A 27,451-nucleotide genomic window follows, 5' to 3' on the forward strand; every position below is an offset into this window, starting at 1 on the left:
TAGAAAGATCCAGATTCTGTGGACGTCCAGACTCCGGTCCAACCCCTATTTCTAGGAATTAATATTCACTAACCTTCTTCCTGTGTCAGGCACAGGGACCCTAGGAGATGGTATCATAGGCATAATAAACACATTTTAGAACTGAAGCTCAGAGGGGCTAAATGCCTAAAAGCAGAGACTAGACTGGACTTTCCAAACTTGTCCTTTCAAGACTCTGGATCAAGGACCAGAATCTAGTTGGCCTAAGTTAGGTTAGTTGTGCCTTGATCCATCCCTCCGTTCTCCAAGCCCTTCTAGCGAGTGGGGAAAGGCAAAATAGGAACAAATACCAACATGATCAGTGTAAGGAATGTCATCAACTGCGTCCAGCTTGGGCTTGGGGTCAGGAGTTCCTATTTTGGGGCCTGAGAGCAGGGCTCAGGACTGAAGCTTGGTCCTCTCAGTGATTAGTAGCAAATTAACCCAGCCACTTACACCATGAGCTACAGTCTATCCTTCCTGCAGCGTCTCTGAGTTAGAGAGTCGGACCCCATCACTGGCCTCCTGTCAAATGTGTGGGTATGGCCAAGGCCAAGGCCAAGGCCAAGAACACAGTGGACACGGAAATGCTGTGCGAGACCGCAGCCTGGAGGGAGCCACAGGCCGGCGGCAGACAGCCCCGGTGCCTCACCTGCTGGCCCCGCGGCCCCGGGCTGGGGAGGTCTTCGTCGGGCTTGATCTTGGACCTCTTGTTGTGCACCAGGTCACCCGTGCTACTCACCGCAGACTCACTCGTCGGCTTGTTCTGCTGGTCACATTTGCGGGGACAGAGACAAAAATTAGGTTTCAATACAGGAGCGGGACCAGAGCTAAAACGTGCAACTGTAGACGAGCCGGCCGATGTGGCATTAGAACGAGGACTCTGGTAACGCTCCAATCCCACGACAGCAGAGCTCAGAAAATGGGTCTGAAGCCAGAAAACACACCCATTGGGCAGCTCCATGTGTCGCACTCAGGAGTAGAAACTCCCTGAGGCTTTTAGAGGCGCCTAGATGGCTCAGTCGGTTGGGCGGCTGCCTTTGACTCAGGTCATGATCTCAGGGTCCTGGGATCGAGTCCTGCATCGGGCCCCCTGCTCAGCGGGCAGCCTGCTTCTCCCTCTGCCACTCCCCCTGCTTGTGCTCTCTCTTTCTCTCTCACTGTGTCAAATAAATAAATAAAGTCTTAAAAATAAATAAACTCCCTGTGGCTTTTAAAAGCTAGAAGACTAGAGCAGGGGGCCTGGGCTTTCATGAGCTCCAAGAGCTGATTTAGAAGTACAGAGTTGTCCGGTGGTAGGAAACCAAAACAAACCGTTGGCAACGCTCTTTAATGAGAGGATTCAGACTCTTCTCTGCGTGGGATTAGTGAGGAGGTAAGAGAAGAGGGCGCGGCGTGGTGTGAATCTTCCCGTGAAGTTATCACAGGATTCGAGGTGCCCGTGGAGAGTCACCAAATGAGAGCTACCCTGTCAGGCAGCGGACTGCCCTGAGCAAGATTATAGACAGCCCCGGGCTAGAGGGAACCGTCATCAAGAAGCCCGCTTTCTCAAGGAGAAAGAAACGATTCTGGGGGAGGAAGCCCCTGCTGAATGAGGAGCACACACATGCCATGTTCATCAAACCCTAAGACTACATCCCTGGGTTAGGAAGACAGCAGCATGGAAGCCACGAGAATGCCAAGGTACTGGGCCCGTTCAGAGCTCCCGGGGTAGGCACGGCCCTCCTCTACGATTACAAAGATGCATCGGCTAGCTCATCAAGCTGTCCCTCTCACCTGTGAGGACTCCGAAGGGCCCGAGCTGACCTGGACGGGGTTCAGAACCGTAGGGATGCCAGGAATAGGCCTCTGTGTTGGAAACGTTGGAGCAGGGTGGATGAGTGGTGGGCTGTGTCCAAAGGCCGAGCCTAGGCTCTGCTGTCGGCTTAAGATTTGTTGATGCATATGGAGAGACACGGGTGCAGAAGGGTAGGGGAAGCTCAAGGCAGGGCTGCGGGTGGGGAAGAAAGAGTAGAAGGCTCTCATTTGCACGGAAGGCGGAGATTACCGCGAGCGCACCACGTTTGCGTCATTACACCTGCTGCTACCACCCCAAACGACATCCGGTCTGCCTGTTTAAATCAGAAGGTAAAAACGGTTACTGACGAACATCTTGGCCACTTCCAAGAGAAAACCGGCTACTGAGGCAAGACACACGTGTGCGTGTGCCCAGACACACAGACCTGAAGTAAGGCTCAGCACGACGGAAACAAAAGGCGTTGACTCAATAACGGCTATTTATTGCAATAACAAACTTTATATAAAAAAGAGAATGGGCGACTACATGCTTTATAGTACTTTTATTGGCTCTCAGCGCCGTATGTGCCCGTGCATGGAGCAATTCCTTTAATCTCAGCTCACGCTGCGTGCTTTCATATGTCTCCAGATCTTATTACAAGAGGAAGGAAAATCAATTGGTTAAATGTGTTTTGAACACCATGCTTGTCATATCACTCATTTGTTTGTAAAGATGGAAAGCTTGGTTCATCCAGAATGCCACCTCAAGAATTTCCATCAGTGCCGTCTGGTTACAGAAGCTGATGGATGAACCTCTCCTGGCTGAAATCGGTGATCAATGGGCTTTGGTGGAGGAATATTCCAATGGGAGAGCACAGCTCCCTCTCCCAGCTAAATAGCATTAAATGTCTATGAAAGCCCATTATACATGCTAACGCCTGTCACCGCTTTATTATGCCGCAGTACCGTCCAGCCTACAGCCAGTAGCGAGGAAGCCACGCTAGCAGCTAAAGATTGCTCGACGCCGGGCAGACGGTGCCAAACCGGTCTTTGTGCCGGCACAGTTTAGGAATCAAAGCCTCTTAAAAGAATGAAGTGTTCTCGAGGAATTTGCCAATGGCTTAAAAATGCATGAAAAACTATAATTGCATTCATGAACATTTCCTTCTTAAAAATAATCAGTGAAAAAAATATATATATATTTCCTCCATCCTGCTGTGTAATACCCAGAAAGAATCAGGGTTTCTTGTAATGTCAAAGGTAGAATTCATGCAAATTTCCAATCTGGTGGGTTAATTACTATTGCTGGTAAGCGCATTAACTGAGAATATAATAATTACAATAACAAAATTCAAACCATTTCAACAACTTTAAGTAATCATTCCGAAGATATACTCTGTTCATTAATGTGACTCCACATTTTGCCTATTTGACTACAATCCATGAAAGGCGGCTTCAATGGGATTACATTACTATTATTCCTACAGAGAACCTTGCATTACAATAGCTTGCCCATTTAAGACTGAATATCATTAAGCGTACCCTCGGAGAATTTCACCCAGCTTGGAGGAACTCTCCTTTCATTCTGCATTGTGGTTCTGTAATAAAGGCAAGCAGAAACATGGTGAAAACAGTCATTGTTCATGGCAAGTTAGGGAGAAATCAGTAATAATATTCCGTTTCTGCACTCCTATAGTTTCTGCCCGTGTTTCCGAAAGCAACGGTGAATGATTACAGCGAGACTCTGCTAAGGGAGCTGTGTGGATGATTGATAGGGCATTAATCAAAAGATGCATATCTGCCCCAGAATTTGTTCACAAGCTTTCTTCTAATAGCTGATTTCATGTTCACTGAGCTCTATGCCAGTTTGTCCAATTTATTTTTCAGTGTACAAGCCATTCATCAAAAAACACAATGATTTAACACCCCCACCCCTTTCTTTTTGGTGAATGGGTATTACTAAGTGTAACTACCTTATTCTACTCATTAAAAAAAGCAAAAACCCAAAGACCCTACTACACATATATTTACAATGTGACACAGAGTTTGCAAGAGTCTCCAGACACCTTTCGGGAGTTTCCTGAGCCCACGCGATCAGGCAGGCGTGGGAGGGGGCACTTCTAATTCTGGAGGGCACAACATTCGGGGGCTCAAAAAGTCAGGACCTGATTAAGAATTGAGGCCTTTAGGGAAAACATTTCAGAAGGCAGAACACGCCCTCAGGTGTGTATATAAGCAATTGACAGATGTTCACAGCCCGGCGGGATGGGTCCATCTTTACTTTTCCAAAGAGGTCCGAGAGAAGGAAAGCAAGGCCCGGCTTCCTGCTGCGGGCCCCGTCCTCAGGTACGCTCGGTCTGACCTCAGCAGGCATCGGGGAAGGCAGGGACAGCTTTCGACACATTTGGGGAACGTCCCATCCCCTTTCGGGGCTGCTTTCTTGCTGGTAAAAGCAGGTGCCAGGAATAAACAGTCTCTAAAATCCATGTCAACGCTTGGCTTCCAAGGGATACGATGCGAAGAGGCAGCTCCGAGAAGTCTGTTCAACCTCACTGCCACGGAGCCGGCCACGGAAACGCCTCTCCTCCCGGGCGAAGGGCAGGCGGTGCCGGGCACCTGGGTGGCAGGCCTGGTGCCCACCTGCCGAGCCCGTGCTGCCCCTGGCTCCTCGAGGTGCTGCGGGAAGCGGGCTGCTTCTGCAGATCACAGAGCGTCCTTAGAACTCGATGACAGATGCGGTTCTTGGCTCCGTCACAGCATCGGCAAGGATGGGAGCCAAGGCTCCTGTTGCTCTCCGGAGAGCGTGGCGATGGAGACAAGAGTTTGTAAGGAAGAAGCAGAGGGTGGGCGATGTCCCGGCTCCGCGTGGGGATGTCAGCAGCAACAGAAAGAACGCGTGGAAAGAACGCTGGGGAATTCCCACGGGTGGGGAGTCAGGGTCAGCCACCACTCCTGCTCTCTGACTCCAAGTGGCCCTGAGACGCTCTGCCTGGGGGGAGAGCAGGGGAGTCCCCAGCCCACTGGTACTGCTGTGTCCTTCCTGAGCTCAGCACGGTTACATCCTTTCTATCAGCCAGGTCTTAGCTCAATGTCCCCTCCTCTGCCAGCGAGGCCTTCTGAGACCACGCCCCATCAGAAGGAGCCCCTCTGCACGATGGGTCCGATCACTTTCTACTGTTGGACACTTCTGTCTCCTGGCCACACCCACGCTCTCTGAAGTCACACCCTGTCTCCCTGTAGGCCATGAGGTCCCAATGAGCTGGCCCTCTAGCACCTGGAACACAGACCAGCACATAGCAGGTGCTCAATACTGAGTCCGTGAGCGACTGAATCTCTTCTTCAGAGTATTAGTGCCCACTTACTGCTGCGACAAAGTACCACAAACTTGTGGCTGAAAACAACACACGCTTTCGATCTCTGGCTCATGAACCAGTATTGGGTGCTTCTAGAGTCTTCTCGCAGCTTCTGGAGGCTCCCTGTAACTCTGCCTGGGGCTCCGTATCACTCCAACCTTCCTCTGTGACTCTAACTCTGGTCCCCCACCTCCCCCTTCTAAGGATGCTTTTAATTACATCGCGGCCACCCGAATAATCCCAAATAATCTCCTCATCTCAAACTCCTTACCATAATCCCAGCGACAAAATTCCTTTTGCCATGTAAGGTAACCGGCTCATGCGTTCCTGGGATGAAGACGTTGGACCTCTCTGGGGCCTATCACACTCAAAACAGTCCATTCAAAGAAAAACATCTTTTCTGCTGAAAACTACAATTTGACAACGTGTCTATAAAACAGTCTAAGCAAAGCTAGTGTCTAGATTCGTGCCTTTCCACAGAACTTGAGTGGCTGAGGACAGTCTTTGTCGCTTACAGAGGTCAGAATTAAAAAGAAAAAATAAGTCCTAACCTTTAGAAACCCTGGGAAAAAAGCTTCCTAAGTAGTTTTTGTATTCATTTCATAATTTCCTAGAAATTATTGATATTGTTGAAAATTTTTATAAATCTCTTCTCTTTAATGATCTCTCCTAAAGCAGGACATGGTCTAATTTAAAACTTGTCAACCTGAGCTTGACTCCTTCAAAGCCTTTTTACATTTCTGCCCACCCTATTCTTTTCCGGCGGATCCCATGAAGAAAGATTAATTTAACAATCTGATTTCTGGATTCTCTTCACTCAATATTTAACATACTAAATATAATTTTTAAAAAGCCAATCTTATAGCCTTCACTTGTTTTCCAAGTGACTACGGAAAAGATGGAGTAACTTAAAACATACAAACATTTATAAACCTGTGACTTATAATTATTTATCTATATTTAGTCAATGAGACCAGGAGAAAATGTGTCAGATGGCCCCCATCTTCCCAAGCAATGCGCTAACGAGGTCATAGGTCTCCTGAGACAACAAGCCAAAAGTAAGTCATATGAAGGAGAGGAACACGAAGTGCTCAAGTCACAGAAGTCTGAGGACCATGGGCTCAACAGTCCCAGGATCCCACAGAGCTGTCACCACGGGATGGGCGTCCCAGCCCAGACACGGTTTGCAACAGTATTTGGAGGACCTTCTAGAAACTAGTGATCCCTGCAAAACACTTTGAGAAACACTCTTCTAGGACAACAGTTATTAAGCCAGAATAAATTAATTTCAATATCAATTTGCCCTTTACTTTTCTCAAGAGCAGAAAAGGAGAAAGGTGTGGATTCTAGGTCCTTGACTATAACGTGGACAGTGTCCTCACCCACCCACTATAATTTCCATCCATTAGAGCAGATTTACAGTTACAGAATTTTTTTGCTTTATAAAATACCTTAAAGGAGCATTCCTCTGTGTTTGGTGACTCAGGGATAGAACTCTGAGCACATCGACATAAACTACTCATGGTCAGTTCTCTCTTTCTGTTCAGCTCTGAGTTAACAGTGATAAAGAAACTGTTGTCTGAGCAGGAACCAGTTCTCCTATTTTCCTTTAAAATGAAAACTCCCAAAGTCTGAATCTTTGAAAACGTTTTGATGTATTTATCCTCTATCAAAAATCAGAGGTAAAGTTTTGTCAGTACTCTTTTGTAAAAAGAGTTTTGCAAATCGGGCCCTGTTTCTCAATGTGCAGTAAATAACATAGTCACGCCTCATTCATCTCGAAGTCTCCTGTCTGGGAATCTCAGCAACTACCCCCGATCTCGCTAAAATTTGGAGTGTACGTAGAAAGAAAATGTTAAGCGAAATAAAGGTCATAAAATGCACACACGAAATCGTACATCAATTCAGTAAGTTTTAACCAAGGACTTTATATGTCCCATTTATAGTCCCCCCCAAAAATATTTTTTTGCAATTAGTTATGATATAATCAATACACGGAACTCTGAAATTCATAATCGTTTTTCACTTTCACAACATTGTTTTCTCATATCGAGGAAGTAATGGGAGCCAACATTTGTACAGAAACCTTGTGATCAATCCGAGCATTTTATATTTAATTTCTAGAGCGACATGTAACTGGGGACACTTAAAGTTCATACTGCAGGAAATCACTCACTAAACATTCATTCAACCCTACCATACATAAAGGTATTTCAGTCCTTAATATCCAGGTCAGATGGATGAAACCCACTAAAATGGCTATCAGATAAGCCTCCTATGTGTTTTAAAAACAATTCAGGCATTCTACACATCGGTGGGGTTGGGGGGTGCTGGATAATGCAATATTGGAACAGGATAGAAAGTGGCATAATTTGGCCTGTTGCAGTCGTTTACTATGGAAGGGCAAACAGAGCCGATTACAATAGTGAAGAGATCTGTGATTCGATAAAAATAAAGGAAACAAATTGAGGCACTTTCAGAGGGATGGCAAGAGGCGATGACCCAGCCACTGTGCACTTAAAGGCAAACGTTTCCACTTGATTATTTAAGAACTCCCAACCAAAATGGCAGCTCTCCCTTAAGTCACCTAGCTATGGCTACACCCACCGCTCACAGCGCCCCGGCTCCTCTGTGTAAACGCACACCCTACACGGGGAGGCTGTGGGGAAGCAAGCGGTGCCCCACACATCTCCCCTAAACCTGTTTCAGCAGAGAGGTTCACGGGTTTCCAGGTCCATTTCTAGAACCCTCGCCACCTCTTGCCAGCGTGAAGAGTAACGGACACGTGGCGCCTCTGTGTTCTCAGGAAATGTCTTGTTTTAAATACAAGATCAAGGCTAACTATCTACAAACACGTGTTTTTCAATTGCTTGGTTGCTGTATTTTGCTCAGATGTGAATTTTGGAAACATCGTTATAAGAAATGCATACATTCCTTTGACGACTCTAGGCCGGGGCACTGGGATTAAGAACGTTCATACTGCGATTTCTGTGTGAAGACCCCCACAGGGAGAGTTGCTTTCCAGTATCCCATGTCTCCTAGCTCTTTGGCTCATGAAACCATGAGGTAAAGTCAGGCAACTGTCAGCGCTTGGTAACAAGAGGGCCCCACAGTGCGAGACACTGGCTTCAAGAAGAGAGGAGGAAGTGGGGGGGGAGGGGAAGAGGAGGCATTCTCATCAAAACCGACCTTGTGGCTACTTCGCGGCTATGGTTGTCCACTCTCTGGCTACAGCTGTGGAATTTACTGCACAACGGCTGACATTCCAAGTAAGAACAATTCTTTCCAGTTTTGCTGAGAATAGGCCAACCCCGATGATTACTTGTCTATGCAGGCCCAGGACACACAGGCCTGCATGTGCTTCTATTTGAAAGGAGAAAAATAAAGCTCCCACTTCCGTCCCTAGAAGCTCCCAGGGCACGTTTCCTGGAAAACCCAGCAGCCTAGAAGTAATGAGCACCCGAGTAAGCCCCGCACACTCACCGAACAGGGAAGTGTCACCCCAACATTTACACCGGGGCGTACGCACTCTGTGAAAACTGCTTTGGACAAAAATCCATTGGGCTTTGAGTGACGAAAGTGTTCTAAAAGGCTTTAAAAGCCACTTCCCGGTAAACAAACAGACAGACCTCTGTGGACATGAATAGCAGTGACACCCTCTCCAGTGAGGTTTGGCTGGAAGCACCCAAATCCTGTAACCGCTCGGCCATGCAGGGATGGTGAGAACAAGCAGTCATCAGGGGCGCCTGGGCTCGGGCCGTGAAGCGTCTGCCTTCAGCTCAGCTCATGATCCCAGAGTCCCAGGACCGAGCCCCACATCAGGCTCCCTGCTCAGTGGGGAGTCTGCTTCTCCCTCTGCCTGCTGTTCCCCCTGCTTGTGTTCTCTCTCTCTCTCTCTAATAAATAAAATCTTTAAAAAAGGAAAAAAAAGCATAATCAGTTTTTCAAAAACATCATCAGGAATTATTATTCCCCTGTTACGAAGAGCACTTCCTACCAATCCTTTTGGCCAAGCCTCCCATTGGAGAGTCCTAAGAGAGAAGGCAGGCCTGGGGACAGAAAGAGGAAGTTCAAAGTCAGCCGCACGGCACCAGGCTTGGCTGAAAGCAGCGGAGTGCCGTTGATCCAGCCCACTGGCCTCCTTGAGCCTCAGCTCCCTCCACGCGAAACCAGTGCAGCCTCCCTGGGAGCTTCGAAGGCTTCCTGCTGCTCCCGGGGACTGTGTCGAGGGCTGTGCCTAACCGGGACCCTGCCTGCCTCTCCTGTTTACTGCCGTCTGGCCCCTGGGTTCCTGACAACTTGACACTCCCTCAACACCCAAGCTCTTTCCATCCCACGGCCTCATCTGGTCCATTCATTCATTCATTCATTCGTACCTGATTGGAGGTTTTTCCCCTGCAGGAGTTCAGTGGGGGTAGGGGTCCTGCCTCTCGTTCATCCTGGTAGCCCCATACCCAGCACAGTGACTCGCACAGAGTTGAATATGCAGCTAAATATGGGGGGGGAATGAACGAGTAACTGATTAAATGAAGTGCTTTCTAAAACCAATGACCACATATGGGAGGCAATAAAAACTATCTTTCTCAGTATTAATCACTTTCGCTGCTGCTGGGGAGAAGAAGTTTGTCACCTCTTTCAGAAGACGTAATCAGAGTTTCAGGACACTGGTCATCTGGCACAGTCAGTATTCACCTTCACTCTGTTCTTTGCTGTGTCCCACCCAGCCTATAACAAGCATCAGTGAGCCCAGAGCCAAGCGGCTGTGGAGGCCGAGCTGGTTCCTCTCCTGCCTCGGCAAGTGGCAACAGACACCTGCTTCCTCCAGGGGCCTGGGACCTGAGACGGTAGCTGCTGCAGGACATGGAACACAGCCCGCTGTCCCGACCCCAGCCACAGCCCACGGTGCTGGCCAGACAGCCTGTCCCACTGGTGGCGTTGCGGTGCGTGGCACCCGACTCCCACTTTCATCGAGATGCCTATCCTGGCCACACCAGACCCAAGACCACGGAGGACACAAGCCCATCTTCGTTTTAGCCATAAATTCAAAGCAAGAACGCTGTGACGGGAGGGTTGGAAATGAGTGGGTTACTCATTTCTTCATTCCGTTTACCTTTGGCTGGAGACTACAGGAAGAGAAGGGTCATCTGAAGCCCCTCTCTTCTCACAGTGGTGCAATTTCTCGGGGAGGGTATTAGCAGAGGCAAAGGTGTTTCTACCATACTGCCATTATATTTATAACACCTGCCTTAACCACAGAGAGTGGAGGTTAAAGGTTGTACGTGATAAATGTGAATCATCTAGGCTTAGATGGGAGTCTCCAGAGGGATGGACAAGTTAAAACTTGGTGATGGGTAGTAAGGAGGGCACGTATCGCATGGTGCACTGGGTGTTATACGCAACTAATGAATCATCGAACTTTACATCAAAAACCGAGGATGTACTGTATGGTAACCAACATAATATAATAAAAAATATTATAATTAAAAAAAAAAACTTCTTGAGACAGCCAAATATTTCACAACGACCTTTCCAAGTGCATGGGGTTTTTGGAATGGTCATTTTAGTTATGATATTTAACGTTATGATATTTAAAGTTATGATATTTAAAGAATAGGATTTGTGAGGTACACTTGGACAACAGGGTTGAAAAGTGAGACATCATTGAGCACACCAAAGGGCTTCTGTGAATAAATATTTGCTTTCTATGGAATTTTTATAGCAGTCTGAATTATTAACTAAATATATAAACACACGAGCCATATCCAAAGATAGACATTTGCTTTTTTATCCCCTTATTTTGTATCCATCCCTCTATCTCTCCATAGCTCCCAACCTATAGACATTTAATATACTATTCATAAAGACTGTAACATTCTGAAAATCAGAATTATTCCTCTGCCAGGTAGAAAGTTCCTTTAATGAAGGGGCTGATGAAAATTCTAATTACTCATTAAAGGGCTCCATTAGGGGCACCCAGGTGCCTCAGTTGGTTAAGGGTCTGACTTGATTTTGGCTCAGGTCACGATCTCAGGGTCGTGAGATCGAGCCCCGTGTTGGGCTCTGCTCTGGGTACGGAGCCTGCTCGAGAGTCTCTCACTCCTCTCCCTCTGCCCCTAGCCCCCCCCCCCAAAAAAAAAGCAAGAGCTCCTTCATTTCTTCACTCAAGAAATTTCCATTGAGTGGCGTCAAGGTGACAAGGCACAGGTGTGGTGGGGGGCGGTGTGCAGGCAGGAACAAGACACATGGCCCTCTGGCGGTTGCGCTCCAGCAGAGGGGAAACAAACAGCAGACTACCAGACGAGCCCGTAAATACAGGAATTTCAAAGAGTGGCAAATGTGATTATCAGCCACGTAGGGGATTGGAATATCGGCACACGACCTTCTCCTACCTCCTCGGGCAAAGACCCACTATGTGGATGAGTAAAACAAGAGTACACTCTTCCAAATCTCTGTGACACAAAAACAAGCAGCATGCCTCTCGCCCCAACCACATTACCTGGCCCACAGCAGAGCCTGCACCCACACTCAGTCCACGCTGCTCTGTATCTTTCCCTCTCGACACAGTTAGCTACCCTCTTTAGCTTTGCTCACGCTTCCTCCCTTTCCCTGCCACCCACCGATCCTACCACTTTTACTGATTATTCCTCACGTCAGCTTTCAGTTCACAAAATCAAACTAAGAACAGGGCAAGCAAAGCCCTAACGAACACTGCTCCAGCTATAAGATGGGCCAATGGTGCTGATGATAGCTATTCTAATTATCGTGTCATATGGCAAGCCGAGGTCACCCTGGGTTATCTGCATTACCTTATGTGCATTAAAAGCTACCTCTGCTCCTAACACACACTGGGCGGATACTGAAGAGTGAGAGGTCAGGCTGCCAGAGAGAAGACAGAATGGAAAGGATCCAAAGAAAGAGCAGGAATGCATGTGGCCGGCGGCCCCCTGACTATAGAAGGTTCTCCTGGGACCTGACTGGTCTTGAATGCAAACCTCTTCTTCCAGCTCTAATGAGAATGGCAAGGTCTGTGGGAGCTCCTTGGAGGCAGGGGAAAGGATCAATCCCTGTCAGGATCCGGTACTAGGTTACCTGGGCAGAGGGGAGCAGGCCAAGAAAGCAGGGAAGATGGGGGGAAGAATAAAGACAGACAACATTGGGACCGTCTGCACCATATTCTAACCTGAGGCTCTGAGGTGCTGGAAAAAGTCAAGCTAGCTGGGCAGAGAGCCAGAGGGGGAAAAATTAAGGAGAAGCAAGAGAAATAAATGCTCACCAGTGATGCTGTGTGAATGTAATTTTCGTGACTAGCCTGGTGTGCCATATTTCTACTACTTTGATGCTATGATTTCTAGTCAAGCCACATAACAGTTACATAAGTTCAGCAAACTGAGATACGGTCATCGGCAGTCTGCATGACACTGGGAATATCTGCCAGGAGTGCGGGAACAGCCAGGCTACAGTTCTGAGATGGGCACACTTTCTCCGAGCCAGCCTGGGACCATCATGGGGGTCGCACGGCCGGGCCGTGCTAGTTCGTCTCCTGGATGGACCATCCGGGATCAGTTCTCCTGAGACTTAGCCCCTGGGTGGGGACTTCATCCCGGCACTTCTCATTCACACTGACTTTAATAAGATGTGTCCTCTCCGACACAGGGCTGCCTTGTCTCTAGCTCACAAGCGTGAAGACTGAACTTCAGAGAGCCAACGGGCAAGGACAGTTTGCAGAGCTGGCGGGAAAGCTGGAATCTGACTACAGATGTGCCCAACTCCAAAGCCTCCCTTGGTGATGAGAGTGGCCAATCCTGACGACACCCCGGGACCCCCCATGTCCTGATGACTATCATATCAGCACTTAGGTGCTTTGCTCCATGTTTCCACCCTTGAAGGACCACGTTAAAAGAACAAAGAAAAGCAGAAGAAAATGACATCACATCAACATAGGGCTTATAATATTTAAACACTAATGGGGGTGCCGAAGAGTATTGTTGATAATTGAACAAGCAAAGAATTAAAACTGTAATTGAGAACATTATAGAAAAAATGGTGGTATTCATCATTTCTAGTAAATAGGCTGTGTTACTATGGCTAACATCATTTTCCCAGGCCGTTGGGGTCTCCCTAATGTGTATATCCATCATGGAACAACCATCAACTGAGAACTAAAGCTACTGTCCATTTACAGAAACACACTAATAACAAAATCCTCACTTATTCAAAGCAAGGCTGGTGAAAACAGCCTTTGATATGTCCTTTTAAAGCAAGGAATCACCCACGGTTTGCAAAACTCCAGTTCAAAAAGATGGCTAGGAACCGAATTCTTAAATTATGGGAGGAAACACTTAGGGGAAGGGATAACTAAAGTTGATAACCAGAATGTTCTAATGAACTAGAACATGATCTAATTCGATGCCTAAAACAACCATTTGGTAACTACCATGGTTCAAAACAGTAAGTGATTAGCTGATAAAAGCAGTGTAAACACACCTAAAATTCATCACGTGGCTTACTTGCATTCCCTACTTATTGACATCAGCTCACGTCTGATCCTTAGCGGAGAGAACTATTTTACAGTAAGCACGTTCACAGAACCCTGTGTTTGTACCTTCACGTACAAGTGCAGGCATCAAGTTCACCAAAGGAAGTGTCAAAATGTTCTCGTACGGCAAGGGACGATGACAAAACAGAGGGCTTTCAAATTAAGCTAAAAATGCTTAATAGGAAAACAAGGAAATCTTCGTTTGCCCCGTTTCCTCTGACAGATATGCTTTCCGATGTCATCCCAGTTCTCTTTCCTTAGATTAAAAATCCTGCTGACACCTTTTCTTTCTTCCTCGAATGTACCCCTTTCCCCCGTCATTAACAACGGTGAATGACACCACCCCGCTCTTCTGCTTTCTGCTCCTGTCCCTCCTCCCATGTGCTGCACGACCAGGTGTGAAGTGGGTTTTCTCTCCAGGGAACTATAATCGGTAAGAGGGGCTTGGATGAAGGATTTGCCATCCTCACTGCCGCTACAAAGGGGACTCCATCGTAACGGAATAGCTACATATCTGCATATGGGCTACTAACTCAAGTCTGCCAAAAAAAAATCCACTTTGGCCCAGTCCTTGGCTCTGGAATTCGCTGCAGTGGCATGTGACTGGCATCTCGGGTCAGGGCCGGGGTCATGCTCCTGTAGTCATCCTCAGAGGGAGTCAGTCCCCTAAGTGCGGGCCAGTCAGGCACTGCCCCTTTATCAAAGAAACACATCACGGATTCAGGAAAATCCATACCTGATTGCGCTCGCGGACAAGTGACCGTAGGACCCACTTGCCGAAGAGCTGCTGCGGGAATTATTGAGAATCGTGACCAAGGAGTTGGGAGACGTCCTTATCATCGTCTGAAGGTCAAAGCTGTGATCGGACAGCGGTGATATGGACAGTGTACGTTTTCGGCTCGGCCTGGCTGACAGCCTGGGGCTGGGGAATCTGGTGCCTGTCAGAGAAACAAAACAGAACCTGGTTACCTGCGGTTGTAACCTGGGACTCACCGCCACGTGCTTGGCTGGAAGATGAGAAGGTTAAGAAGCCAGCAGCTTGCGGTGACAAGTACCTCTCTGCCCACTTGTGATCTACTGGCTACAATTGAGGAAATTAGGGAGAAATATTTATCTTCCAGGGCTTACCTCGGGGGAGCTCTGTTTATTAATGTGCAGGCAAAATGATAAATTGCTAAACAAAAGGGAAAGACTTTCATGTGTTATCCCTCTCATTTCTAGTGATTTATGAATCTGACGGCTGCTTAGATACTCCCATCATTAATTCACCACAAGCGACAAAGACAGTGGTCCCCACAGTTACACAACACAGCCCTCCCCATCCCAACACACACCATTTTAAGGCAATGAGCCGAAGGAGAAAATGAATTAAAGCATCCTAAGATTAAAAATTCAGCTTAGTTATGCCCTCATTTCCCCATGATTTCTGTAGTTATCTGATCCATGTACACGTAAAGCTTTACTGAAACAACTGATAAATGCATTATCCGAAATTAATGGTTCTCAATCGGGGGCAATTACGCCTCCAGGGGACATGTCACAACGTCTGGAGGTGCTTTGGTTATCCCAGTTCACGGGGTGCTACTCCCATCTAGTGCGTAGAGGCTGGGCGTGCGGCTGAACACCCAGCAACACCCAGGACAGCCCCCCACGAGGAAGAATTCTCTCCCCCAGGAGCGCTGAGACTGAGGAACTCTGCCTCAGTTCCCTACAATCTAAACGCATAAGTCCCAATAAACATTGAAAATCTCAGGATGTGGTCTGTTTGGAGGTATTCCAAGGTGTGTGTGGGGGGAGGACCATGTAAGAATTATAATGAGATTTGATGAATCTGTTTTAATTCTCTGGACCTTGCTTCTCCAGTCAGAACTACTAGGGAATAAAGCATTTATTATTAGAAATCTCAGACTTTATTAAGATTCCTCCCATGCAGTTCTAATCTGGAGGTTAGTAACTCACACTTAAGCGCATGCCGATTTAGGACAAGGCTTTTTACCTAAAGAGTTAAAAATGAAATGCCTATTTGCCTTCAGTTTGGTAGACATTAGAGAAGTGAATTTCAGGGACTAGCTATGAATGTGGCCCAGAGGCCCACTCTCCTGTCCCTTCTAAGGTCACATGTACATTATGCAGTCATCAAACTGAAGTTGAAAGAAAGAATGAGAACATAACCCCACTCCGAAAGAGACAAATGAAACATGATGCGTTCTGAGTAACAATGGAGGGTTTCTATTTTACAGTATGGGTATGCTTGCATAGGGGGACGCTACAGTTTTGTGGTACGCAGAGTGCTGAAGTAGAAGGTAAGCCTTCTTTATCGAAAAAAGCCTAGGTTCTTGGTCTCTGGAAACTTCCATGGGAATATTGTCTTCATCACAGACCTTGACACAAGCTAACAACCCAACATGCTTCGAGATCATTTAATGAAATGAAATCGATGAGTATGGAAGAGTCTATAGGTAATATCATAGAATAAATAGATATACTTTATAGTTAAAAAATAAATCACAAACTGGAGCTTAGGAAGTTAAATTAGTACCATCCATGTATAAAACTGGAAAACCAATTTGAAAGATGAATATGGTGCCTACTCAAATATTTCTTTCAGACACATTCAAAATTGAGTTTCTTCATTTAGAATAATTTCATTATCAGCCTAATTTAGGCCAGGCTAGTACCAATATAGCTATCCCAGCTAGATACACATCTTTTAGTGTTTAAATCAGCATCTTACTTTTATTATGGCATCTGCCTTACACAGAATTGTTTCACATTTACTAGGAGAGTCTAATTTCATCACAGGTTTTCTTTCTTTTCTTTTTTTAAATTTTATTTATTTATTTGACAGAGAGAGAGAGGGAGTGAGAGAGCGCACAAGCAGGAGGAGCAGCAGAGGGAGAGGGAGAAGCAGACTCCCCACCGAGCAGGGAGCCCGATGTGGGACTTGATTCCAGGACCCCGGGATCACGACCTGAGCCAAAGGCAGATGCTTAAGTGCTTAACCGACTGAGCCGCTCAGGCGCCCCTAGTTTTTCAGTGAAGAAATACATTCCACTTCCAAAGGGCTCCAAGGACTCCAGACTTATTGTCTACTTCCATATAATCCTCCGCAATAACCCTTCTCCACGGGTCTCAGGGATCACTGGCAGAGTTAAGAGTAACAGGACATTGAAGACAGAGATGATCCCTGGAACTCCTCTAATTTTTTAAATCACAGACTAGATACAGTGGCCATCTGATGCTAGGACGCAACAAGGGTCCTGGCTGGTCCAGCTTCTCTCTGTTTTTCCCTCCAGGATGGGCTCTTACATAAGTCAGTTTCCACAAATAACAAATACTGTGGTTTTCGGGAGCCCTCCGTTCTAGAATGTTCCCCATAGGGATTACTTACTCTCTCCTGTCTTTTAAGGTCATTAATCCCAAAAGAGAGAATTAGAGCCATAAAGCAGACTTGCTTCTTCTAACATGCAACATACAAGCACTCTGTCCCGCAGATGACGGAAACCCAGGGATGCCCATTGTTGGCACATTTAGAAGACAAATCTTCATCTAAAACCTGTTTCTTATGGTTTCTGCCAACTGAGGACTCCTGAACAGTGTGTCGGAGAGACCAGCTAGATTCCAGTTGGGGCTCGGCCACTGCAGGTGCACATCTAAGGTAGTGATTTACCATTGTTTTAGCTTTTCCGTTGGAAAAATCTATGATTTAAATTCTGGGTATGCTCTTTATGTTATATTTAACTAAATGCTATTTCCATTTTTTTTTTGGAAGGAAGCTAGTATTTTAAGCACTTTCCCACCCTTTAATATACTCTTCCTAACGCCCTAATAACCAAGCAAACAGAGAAAGTCAGCATTTTGGAACAGTGATTTGGGATCCCCTCAACAGGGGAACAGCTGAACCACAAGGTGAACGTTTTCAAGACAGCTGAAGGAGAAGCATCCCAGTACGTCACTGATCATACACGGTTTCCTTCTGAAACACAAGCCGGAACATTCTTATTGTTCCAACATAGAGACCTCCGATCTGGCTTTCTGTTAATTGTTTTGTTTCTCTGTTCTAATAAAAAATTCTGACAAAGAAAAAGGAGGTTTCTTTTTATGTGATGAATCATAGGACATCTAAATTCCTACTTAATGACAATCAATTTACCCTATACTTGGGCAAATTAAAATTCCTTTAATTAGTTTTTACAAAGTAAAAGGGTAGCTTCATCCTTTATTTAGATAAAAGCCGCCATTGCCTGACTAAACACATTCTCATCAAATATAGAAGGTAATACAGGCTGACCTTCCAAGGATGCTCCCCTATTTTAATTCTTTATTTGCAGATTTTTAAATAACTAATTTGCATAATAACACTGAACTTTTTTTCCCCACAATCCCTAATTGAAATGTGGTTATGATGAATCTGAAATGTAAGCTCTTAATTCTACAAAGCCAAACAACAAAACCCCTGCAGAAGACAGAACACGTTTCTTTTGCTTTGTGGTAATGAACTCCCCAAAGGAGACCATCGCAAGCTGGGATCCCGCGTAGCTCAGCTGCACTCGTTCATGGCCCTAAGAAGTTCGTAAACCAATCACCCTCTCTCCACTCCAAACCTGAAATCTGCATGAGAGAGCTGACCAGTCCAAACAGACTGGAGATGAAAAAGCACGGCCACCAGGAAAAAAATAAACAACCAGACCCCAGCATAGACCCTACTCAAAGCAATAGGGTTGTCACAGTCAAAGGGTAGTGGCTTTCACTGATGGACACCTCAGACGACGCTCCGGATTCACTTCCTGGCACCTGGCAAACGGAACTGAAAGAATCTAAATAAATAAGAACGCTTGGATGTTCTGAACCGTGATATCCGTAGGCTCATTTGTCTATGTGTTTAGATAAGTGACCCAAAGGAATCATCATAAGCCTTGAGGGGTCCAAAAATAAGTGATATAAAAAGCATCAAAGGATGCCATTATCTTCTACTCTTATGCACTAAAAATAGCTCTTTCTGAATGGGAAACACTTTTTATTTTTCCTAGATAAAAGGTCTTAGTTAAATATAATTTTTAATGTAAAGAAAATGGACGAGGCAAAATAAATCCATGGAAAAAATGTAAAAACTAGGTTCTTTAGAAAATTAATTCTTCGAGGGTCCTAGATGGCTCAGTCAGTTAAATGTCCAACTATTGGTCTCGGCTCAGGTGTTGATCTCAGGGTTGTGGGATGGAGCCCCGAGTTGGGCTCTGTGCTCAGCGGGGAGTCTGCTTGAGATTCTCTCTCTCTCCCTCTCCCTATGCCCCTCCCCTCACTCGCATGTGCGCTCTCTCTCTCTCAGATAAATCTTTGAAAAAAATAAAAAATAATTTTTAAAGCATAAAATCTAGAAAACCAAGGAGTGACTGGGTGAAGTAGGTCCATGTCATCAAACACCTTCCTTTAGTTTGTTCTCAGGACAATCAGGGCAGGAGAGTTCTTTGCGTGTCTGCCAAATTACGATCGCCTGCATCTTCCGGTTTCTTGGTATCCCAGAGCTCTCCACGAGGAGTCCCCGGACGGCCAGATGTGCAGAAGCTTCTTAGAAAACCAAGGAAAGTCGAGCACCAAATATTCTTCCTCCTTCTCTGGTTTCAAAAGTTAGACAGTCACCCTAATCTTCGCACCTTTCTCTACAACTCATGAGCTAGGACTACAGAGAAGAGCCCCCTCACTTACTGTCCATGGCGTGAAGATACTCCATGTGGATGGCCCCGGCGCCGGCAGTGGCGGCCGAGGGAATGATGTCCGCGTAGGGGCTGCGCTGGCCAGCTAGCAGAGCCATCTGGTGGTAGTACTCCGCGGGGCTGACCCCGGCGTGGGGGGCTAGAAGAGCAGACAAGCAAAGCATGGTGACTAGTCAGAAAAGGTCAACCAGAAACTTTTCTTGAGGCATCCCAAAGTCCGTGGGCCATGCAGCCCACATCAGTAATTCCTTTTATGGCTCATTCTAGCAAAACTTCTTTAACTCAAACTGTGCTTTCCCCTGAAGTTTATTTGAAAATACAACTGAAGAAAAAGAAAAGAAAAAATAGCATGTATGATGAAATGTTTGAGGCTAGTTTAAAGAAAGAGCCAAGAATTCCAAAGGATTAAAATGTATATATGTTCTCCTTCCCATGTGTGCCCCCCCCCCAATCAAATCACTTCTTAGATGAAATCGCTGTATGTTCACATTTCTTACAGTGGTAGACAACTGAGACCACTGTGATGTCTTTCCGGACACACTTAAAATACCTCCGTAAGCTCCTGGCCGGAGTGCCCGAGTCAGCTCTCATTACCTGGAGGGCCCAGGGCTTACGAGTAGAAAACACAACGCAGCTGTAATAACACACGACTGGGTGATAAGCTGCAATTTTGTGTTCCATAATTTTAAAGCTCTTCCCCCCCCCTTTTTTTCACTACAAAATCAAAAAGGAAATATACCTATCAATCTGGAGCAATTTACTGGCAAGAGTCAGCTCTGTAAGAGTGGGGATAATAATCTGTTTCCACTGCCAATTTATGTGCAAAAGCAGCGAGCTACTGTAGCAGGTCTGAGGGTGAGCTCCAGATTCTCCAAGATCTCGATGCGAATCCCAGCTCCTCCTCTTACCACCCCAAAGGGCTGTCGGTGGCAATGAATGCGACAGTGTTCAACCCATAGTGTTCCATCAATAAAAGTTAGCTTTACAATTATTATGGAGAAACACGGGCGTTCTAGCACTAGGTCTGTGTATGTATATCTGTGTCCACCCTTTTTATACACGATAAAAATATCTAGATACAGATATACAGAAACCTCTTAGCCTACATGCGAGAGACATCTATGACTTGACTCTATTTGATTGATTATTAATTAGACTTCTTGAAAGGCAGGAAGAGGAAGGCAGAAGAAACCAATCAAAGAATGTTTTATTCATACTTATCATCAAATACTACGGAAAACAGATGACGAGAGGCTTTAACTCGAGGTTCCGCTTTCCACTGGCCCAAGAAAATTTCTGCAAGCCAGGCACAGCTCCAAGTCTGTCGTGAGCTGGCCTCCCTTAGCCCTCTCTCCCCCTGTTCTCCTGTGTCGTCATTTCCGCAAACGCCCAAGTACTCCATGGAGACAACGCTCCGTTTTTCCCCATCGTAACACCAAAGCCAAAACAGGAGAACTAACTTGGGTCTGACCCTCTTACTAAGTTTCATTTCTGTAACGCGAGTCGCGCCCAAATGGCACAACGTATCCCTGAGGTACCTCGTAACTGTATCCGCTGCACTGAATCAGAAAGAAAGAGATGAGAGGACAGCTACTGAGGCAGCGCACCTGCTTCTGGAAGTAAAACTGAGTAGGGATTTACTGAGAAATCCCACATGGCTTCCCACCTCTGCCCACCAGGCCCAGGCAGCCCCGGGGAAGGGTCCGCAGGGAGAAGGTGGACGGTGTGGGGTCACACTGCTCAGTGAGATGGACTGCACGGGGGTGGTTGTGACACAAGCCCCAGCGACGAGTGGGCTGCTGTAGAGAGCTAATAATCTGCTCTTTCTAATTAATATGGCTTATGCAATTCTGGCCCTTAATTCAGATTCCAGCAACTGCGGGCAAGTGAGTTTGCGTATGTGTGCATGAGATGGGAAATGCTCTTCCTGCATCAAAGGAGTGTTTTATAACTTGACAGTTATGGGATACACAGCTCTAATGAGTCTTGTGAAAAGTAATTAATTGGGAAGCTAATAGAACCAACAGGAATTTGACCCTGGAGAGCTTAAAATGAGCATCAAGTATGATAAAATTAAAGTCAAAGTTTGTTTCTTTTCCCGTCGCATCCCTCTTCCAATTTTCACGGGCATGGTCAAGGCTGCAGGGCACGTGCAACAGACCTAGACCACCCCGTTCGGTAAGACTGGCTACTCAGAGCGTGGACCACGGACCAAAGCCCTGACATCACCTGCGAGCTTTCCCGCGTGCAGAATCTCCGCATCCCCCCAGACCCGCCCCACACAGAATCACGTTTTATCGTCATTCCCGGGTGGTGCATGCACACAGTGGGATCTGAGAAGCGTTGGTCTAAGACACATCTGTATAAACACGCCTCTCAGACGTGCAGAACAGAAAAGCCTTCGTTGGAAGGTGAGCAAAACGGTTGGTTACGCAGGCATGCTGTGTGAACGGCAGCTGGGCCCGACCAACAGGATGTGGGCTCCAGACTCAACAGTGGATAGGAGCAAGGTGTCTGGAGTCGGCGAGTTCGGGCTTTGAGTCCCATCCCTGTCGCCCAATAGCCAGTGGGCCACGTTGCAAGCTCCTTGGCCCCACCGCTCACTGCTCTGCTCGGCCAGTAATAGATGGTAACCCCCCCATGGAGGTGTCCTAACGTTGACACGAAGCATGCTCTTAAAGCACTTAGCACAGCATCCGGCACGTGGGAAACGTTCAGTCAACACCAGAGCTGCTCCAACCACGTTCCAGGTGGGGGGGTGGGCACGAGGAGGGAAGCGAACGGGCCGGTCGGGAACTGACTCACCGTCTGTGGGGCTGAGCCCCCGGGCTGCCGAGATCACGGAGAGGGACGGGCTGTGAAGAGACCGGATGTAGTCCATGTAGGGGTTGATGTAGGGGTGCGGAGGGCTGAAGGGGGGCTCGGAGGCTGCAGCGGGGTTCCGGTGCGGGGAGATCCTGATGAAGGGCAGGTCTGAATACGTTGGGCTACTAGATAAGGCAGAAGGCCTGGGTAAAAGAAGAGCAGACACAAGAGGTCTGGGTGAGACAAATGGTCTCCACAGGCAGGGGCTGTCTGTGAAGGAAAATGAGAAGGATTTTAAGTGAACTCAAGGTGCCTTGGGTAAAAGACATGAGGCATATATGTGTCCAGGACAATGACCTTAAAATCATGGTGACAAAGGCAGGCAGAATGGTAGTACACAATTATCTGGGCAACGAAAACGAACCTCTGAGAAATTTCATGGCACTCTGAATACAGAAAAATAAAGGTTGGCCTTTGGCTTTCCTGATGACAAGAAATTCTAAACCATGGGCATCTGAGTTCTAAGTAGTTCTGCGACTATATGTTCCATTTGACCCGTATATTAGTTTCACCCCTGAAAACTTACCTTTTACCCTCACGGTGTGGCACTAAAAAAGAAAGAATTGCAAATGCATGTGGTCCTGCCCACAGCAGAGTTGCCCGTAAAGGAAGGATGCTAACTGCCAAAGTCTGCAAGAAATGTGCCATCAGACACTCTATGTCCGTGCTTGAACCTTTACTGCAAGGGTCTTGCAATGGGGGGTGAAACCAGTTTCACGGACCTGGGCCTCACCATTTGGAAGATAGCTCCTCCTGTCTGTGAGCCAGCCCTGACCGCGCCCTTCCCCTTCCACTCATCTTTCAAGCGGCACCTGATCAGCTACGTCCAGGAATTAAGCCCTCTTGGGGCTACGAAGTTGGAAGAGAAGGGGGGTTTGATCGAGCTTGTGCCTTGGTTTTAACGAGCTGATGACGTTAAATTTTAAAACACACCTAGCCCACCATACCTTGACTCACTCCTGGGGATTCCTTCCCTGAGGACCGCTGCTTCCAGAACGGCCAGTGTGTGTAGCCACCCCACCGCCCCCCTCAACCGCCTTGTTTCTTCTCTAATAGAAAATGTGTTGTGTGGATAATCCAGTGAACTGCCTCGGCTTCCTCTTTCACAGAGGGGATGGCCACAGCGACGGAGACGCCGTGATAGAGACAGATCTACCGAGCAGGGCGAATTCCTCTTACGCCGCTGGCTTTGGGTGCAAAAGGAAAGGGAGGGGAGACGCATTTTCTCATCACGCCTCCTTGGTGCTGGCCCCCATCACCCTGTCAGAACATAATCTCGGGAGCAGCCAGCCCTACAAGTGCACAGCGCGGATCAGATCCTGCATTTCCCCTCAGTAGAAAATAAGAGGTGGAACTATTGGGGTGGGGGGTTGCTCCCGTGTGCTTTCTTCCTCTTTTTCACTTCGAACTAAAATAAATAAATAAATAAATAAATAAATAAATAAATAAATAAACAAACAAACAAATAAATAAATAAGGCTTTTTATTTGGTATTCAGATGCCACTTTTGGGGAAGTAAAATAAAAATCCAGAGTTTTCTAAATTTACATGTGGGCAGAATGAGCCCTGGGCACCTGAAAACAGATATTTCTTCTCAAAACAACTTGAGGCTTTCCACACCCGCTCAGAAATTAGTAAAATGACTTATACTGAAATAGAAATCGGCACAGCCTATTAGCCTATCCTATTTTAGCTCTTTATGGCAAAATACATTAGCGCTGTGCTGTTGGTTCAGTCCTAAGTTCCATTTAGACATGTTGCTGATCTAAACCATGGGATGCCCTAGGTCCTTAATTCACGTTCGACTGGAAAGGAAGCTCAGTCTTTCCAGTCCGATTCCAAAGTAATCACTACAAACACAAACTTATTTGTAGATTTATGATGAGAGATGAGCATGGCAGAGAGGTGGAAAAGTAGACATTCCCAGAAATCTATGAGACGCCAGCTCCCAGACGAGCTCGTCGTATGATCCGCAACAGTACGGACTCAACATCAGGGAGGGCGGTGGCACATCTTACCGGGTTTTTTTTTTCCTTTTAGATAAAAATCGTAACCTGTAATTTTTCTGAAATCCCAGAATCGACAAGGGCAGTAATAATATTCCTAGAGGCTGAGAGTCCATCTTGAAGAATCATGCACAGAGAGAAAAAAAAAAAATCAGCATCCAGAACAACATGAAAATTAACAGAGGTAGGGCTGGCGGTCACCAATCCCAAAGAAACAAGGACGCCAGGAGACAGGCTAGCTTTTCCTCGTCTCACAGGTCCCAGGATGTCTGACACGTGCACCGGCCTCACTTCGCTTGGCCCATTCCCAGAAGAGGACTGAAGGTAACTGTTCCAGGAGCAGCCACGAGTGAGCAATTGACCTGGTCACAGCGTCCCCACAGGACGCCAGCCCCATCCGCCCTTTGCACTCCGGGAAGAAGTGACAGCAGAGAAGAGGGCTGGCTCCTCGTGGAGGTGAAGTCAGGAACCTTCACTCACTCTGGTGAACATCGCATTCATGCGTGCCCCTTCCAGAGAGATGATGCTGAGGGGACAGGGGTCCCCGATTTTCAGAAAATGGGGCAGGACATGCCTTCAGACAGGAATGCAAATAAGAAAGCTCTAGGTTGGGGCGCCTGGGTGGCACAGCGGTTAAGCGTCTGCCTTCGGCTCAGGGCGTGATCCCGGCGTTATGGGATCGAGCCCCACATCAGGCTCCTCCGCTATGAGCCTGCTTCTTCCTCTCCCACTCCCCCTGCTTGTGTTCCCTCTCTCGCTGGCTGTCTCTATCTCTGTCGAATAAATAAATAAAATCTTTTAAAAAAAAAAAAGAAAGCTCTAGGTTAATTAATTGCCCTAAAATAACAAACCATCTATTACTCAAAGGCGAGCCATCCCCAGGATACAAACAGGAAAATGCCTAATAAGTGAGGGGGCAGTCAGGAATTCTGGAGACCGGTGAGTCAGACCCCAGAGCAGTGGTACCAGGGAAGCGTCTGGGCACTGAGGGGAATGGATGTGGACCGCAGCTAGCTGTGTGACGTCATCTGCAATGCCCAGCCTCTCCTACTCGGTAACGGTACAATTGGGAGGATTCCTACCTCCTGGGGGGCTTGGCAAGTTAATCTAAATCAAACCCCATGTACTGAGCCTGGCGTCAAATAAATGCTCAATGCGTGCCCACATACACACATATTATACTAACATGTTCTATCCTAACATATACACATATGTAACACAGACATCCGTGCACATAAATAAACACACATGCATATTAGGGATGGCAAATACAGCGTACTATGTGATTCTCAAACACTGAAATACTGGAACCCTCTTTTCAAAGCAAACTCTATGGTGGAAGCATTCTTGTCTGTGTTGCTCCCCAACCTGACAGAGCCCTGGAAACACCTCCTTGGATTTCCAGGTAAAATCATAAAACCACACGAGGTGGTTAAAACTCAGGGGGCACCTGGGTGGCTCAGTCGTTAAGCGTCTGCCTTCGGCTCAGGTCATGATCCCAGGGTCCTGGGATCGAGTCCCGCATCGGAACCCCTGCTCAGCGGGAAGCCTGCTTCTCCCTCTTCCACTGCCCCTGCTGATGTTCCCTCTCTCGCTGTCTCTCTCTGTCCAATAAATAAATAAAATCTTTAAAAACAAACAAACAAAAAACATGAACTCAGGAAGCAAATGCAGAAGCTTTGAAAAAAAACTGGATCCGAACGTAGTCTGTCACTGACTCTGTCACTCAAGATAAGTTGTGTTATACATAAAATGGAACACAGTGGCTCCCTCCCAGGGCTGCCCCCACTGAGGCGCATGGGGCACCCAGTAACCATGGTGCTGGATGTTCTCGGTGGTTGTCAGAACGTCCAACAAGACTGGTTTGTGTGCATGACCCTATACTCGCAAAGAAACCTCCAAATGCCAAGACTTTTGGAAACTTGTTTCCAATTTCCTTGCTGTTCCAAATTCTTGGCATCTAGGTCAGCTATCAGTTATGTTGTTTTAAACAGTAAGGCAAATCTGAGAGGGCAGGTCAAGTTCTTTAAATATAACAGGTACATGTGTTCACTGTTGTACTAAAGTCCCGCTGAAGACGGTGACCGGAGGGATGAGTTATGTCGAAGGAAGACGAGGTGGGAGGGGTGGAAAAGGCACCCACAAAATTTTCCATATAAATAACATAGGTCATTTCACAAACCGTCATAAACTCGACCTGGTAAATATATTTGCCAAGCTCGCTAAAAATCTTTGCTGACGATTACAGTACCACCAGGAAAAGAAATGAGAGGCGTCTCTCTCTTGGTTTGTATTTTTAGTAGATACACAGAGATGGAACTGAAGATTACAGTTGGCCTTCTGTGCCTTTCTCTGCCTTTGTAGCTTTCTGCTCTCTCCCGGTTCTGGGGTCATACGTGGCCTGGTCACTGAACGTGGCACAAACCACAGAGAGAAAAACCAACCCAGGAAACAAACAGACATCCTGGGAAGAACACTGACACGTCGTACTGCACCACGAACAGGGATTCCGTGCGATGTAAGTTGTAACCGAAGAGTATAGAAATGTGCCTGTGACCCTCCAAACTAAATCACACAAGCTACTGTCCGGGAAGCAGATGCCTAAGCTGCAGAGCGTTGTCAGGACGCAGCGGGGGACAGCAGCTGATGTCCTGCGTGCGAGGCCCGGCATCCCCACTCAGGGATGACGCCCCTGTACCATGCCCACCCATCTGCTCTTCCAACGCCCGGAGACCCAGGGGATGGCTGTCCTGTGGTCTCTGTGTCGCACAACAGCGAAATAAAGTTCAGTTCCAGACAAGAAAGAAGGTGGGGATCACTTCGGCACTCTCCCAAAAGACAATAAAGCCATATAAAGTTGTGTTTGTGGAGATAATTTGACTTCAGATTAATTTTTTTACAAGGTCATGAAAATAGATTACAACGAAAAGAGTAGAGGATTCTTATTAGAGCATTTTTTAACAGGATACCACTGTAAACTTACAAAACAAAAACACATACTGCAGAGAATAACTGGACTTCTTAGTTAGAATGAAATATCATTATATAATCTCATTTGTTACTGCCTTTTCATCTATCTTATTGGGTTACTAAAATGCCAAGATTAAAATCACAGTATTTAATCAACTGCATTACCCATTATGAGAGCATTAAACCAGGTTTATAATGCTGGATTATTACAATTGC

General features: G+C 46.7%; 1 protein-coding gene across 3 annotated transcripts in view; it reads right to left on the reverse strand.

Moving 5' to 3' along the window:
* The window catches only part of GLI3 (GLI family zinc finger 3), a 263,705-nt gene that overhangs the window by 62,896 nt on the left and 173,358 nt on the right, over positions 1-27,451 (reverse strand). For 2 of the 3 annotated variants that reach the window (XM_087861211.1, XM_087861210.1), the window contains exons 5-9: positions 22,200-22,402; positions 19,387-19,533; positions 14,420-14,621; positions 1,795-2,008; positions 671-787 (exon numbers count right to left, since the gene is read on the reverse strand). In XM_087861211.1, coding sequence (XP_087717337.1) covers positions 671-787; positions 1,795-2,008; positions 14,420-14,621; positions 19,387-19,533; positions 22,200-22,402 — 883 coding nt within the window. The remainder of the gene's footprint in view (positions 1-670; positions 788-1,794; positions 2,009-14,419; positions 14,622-19,386; positions 19,534-22,199; positions 22,403-27,451) is intronic. The other variant, XM_087861212.1, reaches the window with a different exon arrangement.

Source organism: Ursus americanus, chromosome 3 (genome assembly GCF_024610735.1).
Source record: "Ursus americanus isolate L20-20 chromosome 3, mUrsAme1.1.p, whole genome shotgun sequence".
Classification (NCBI taxonomy): Eukaryota; Metazoa; Chordata; class Mammalia; order Carnivora; family Ursidae; genus Ursus; species Ursus americanus.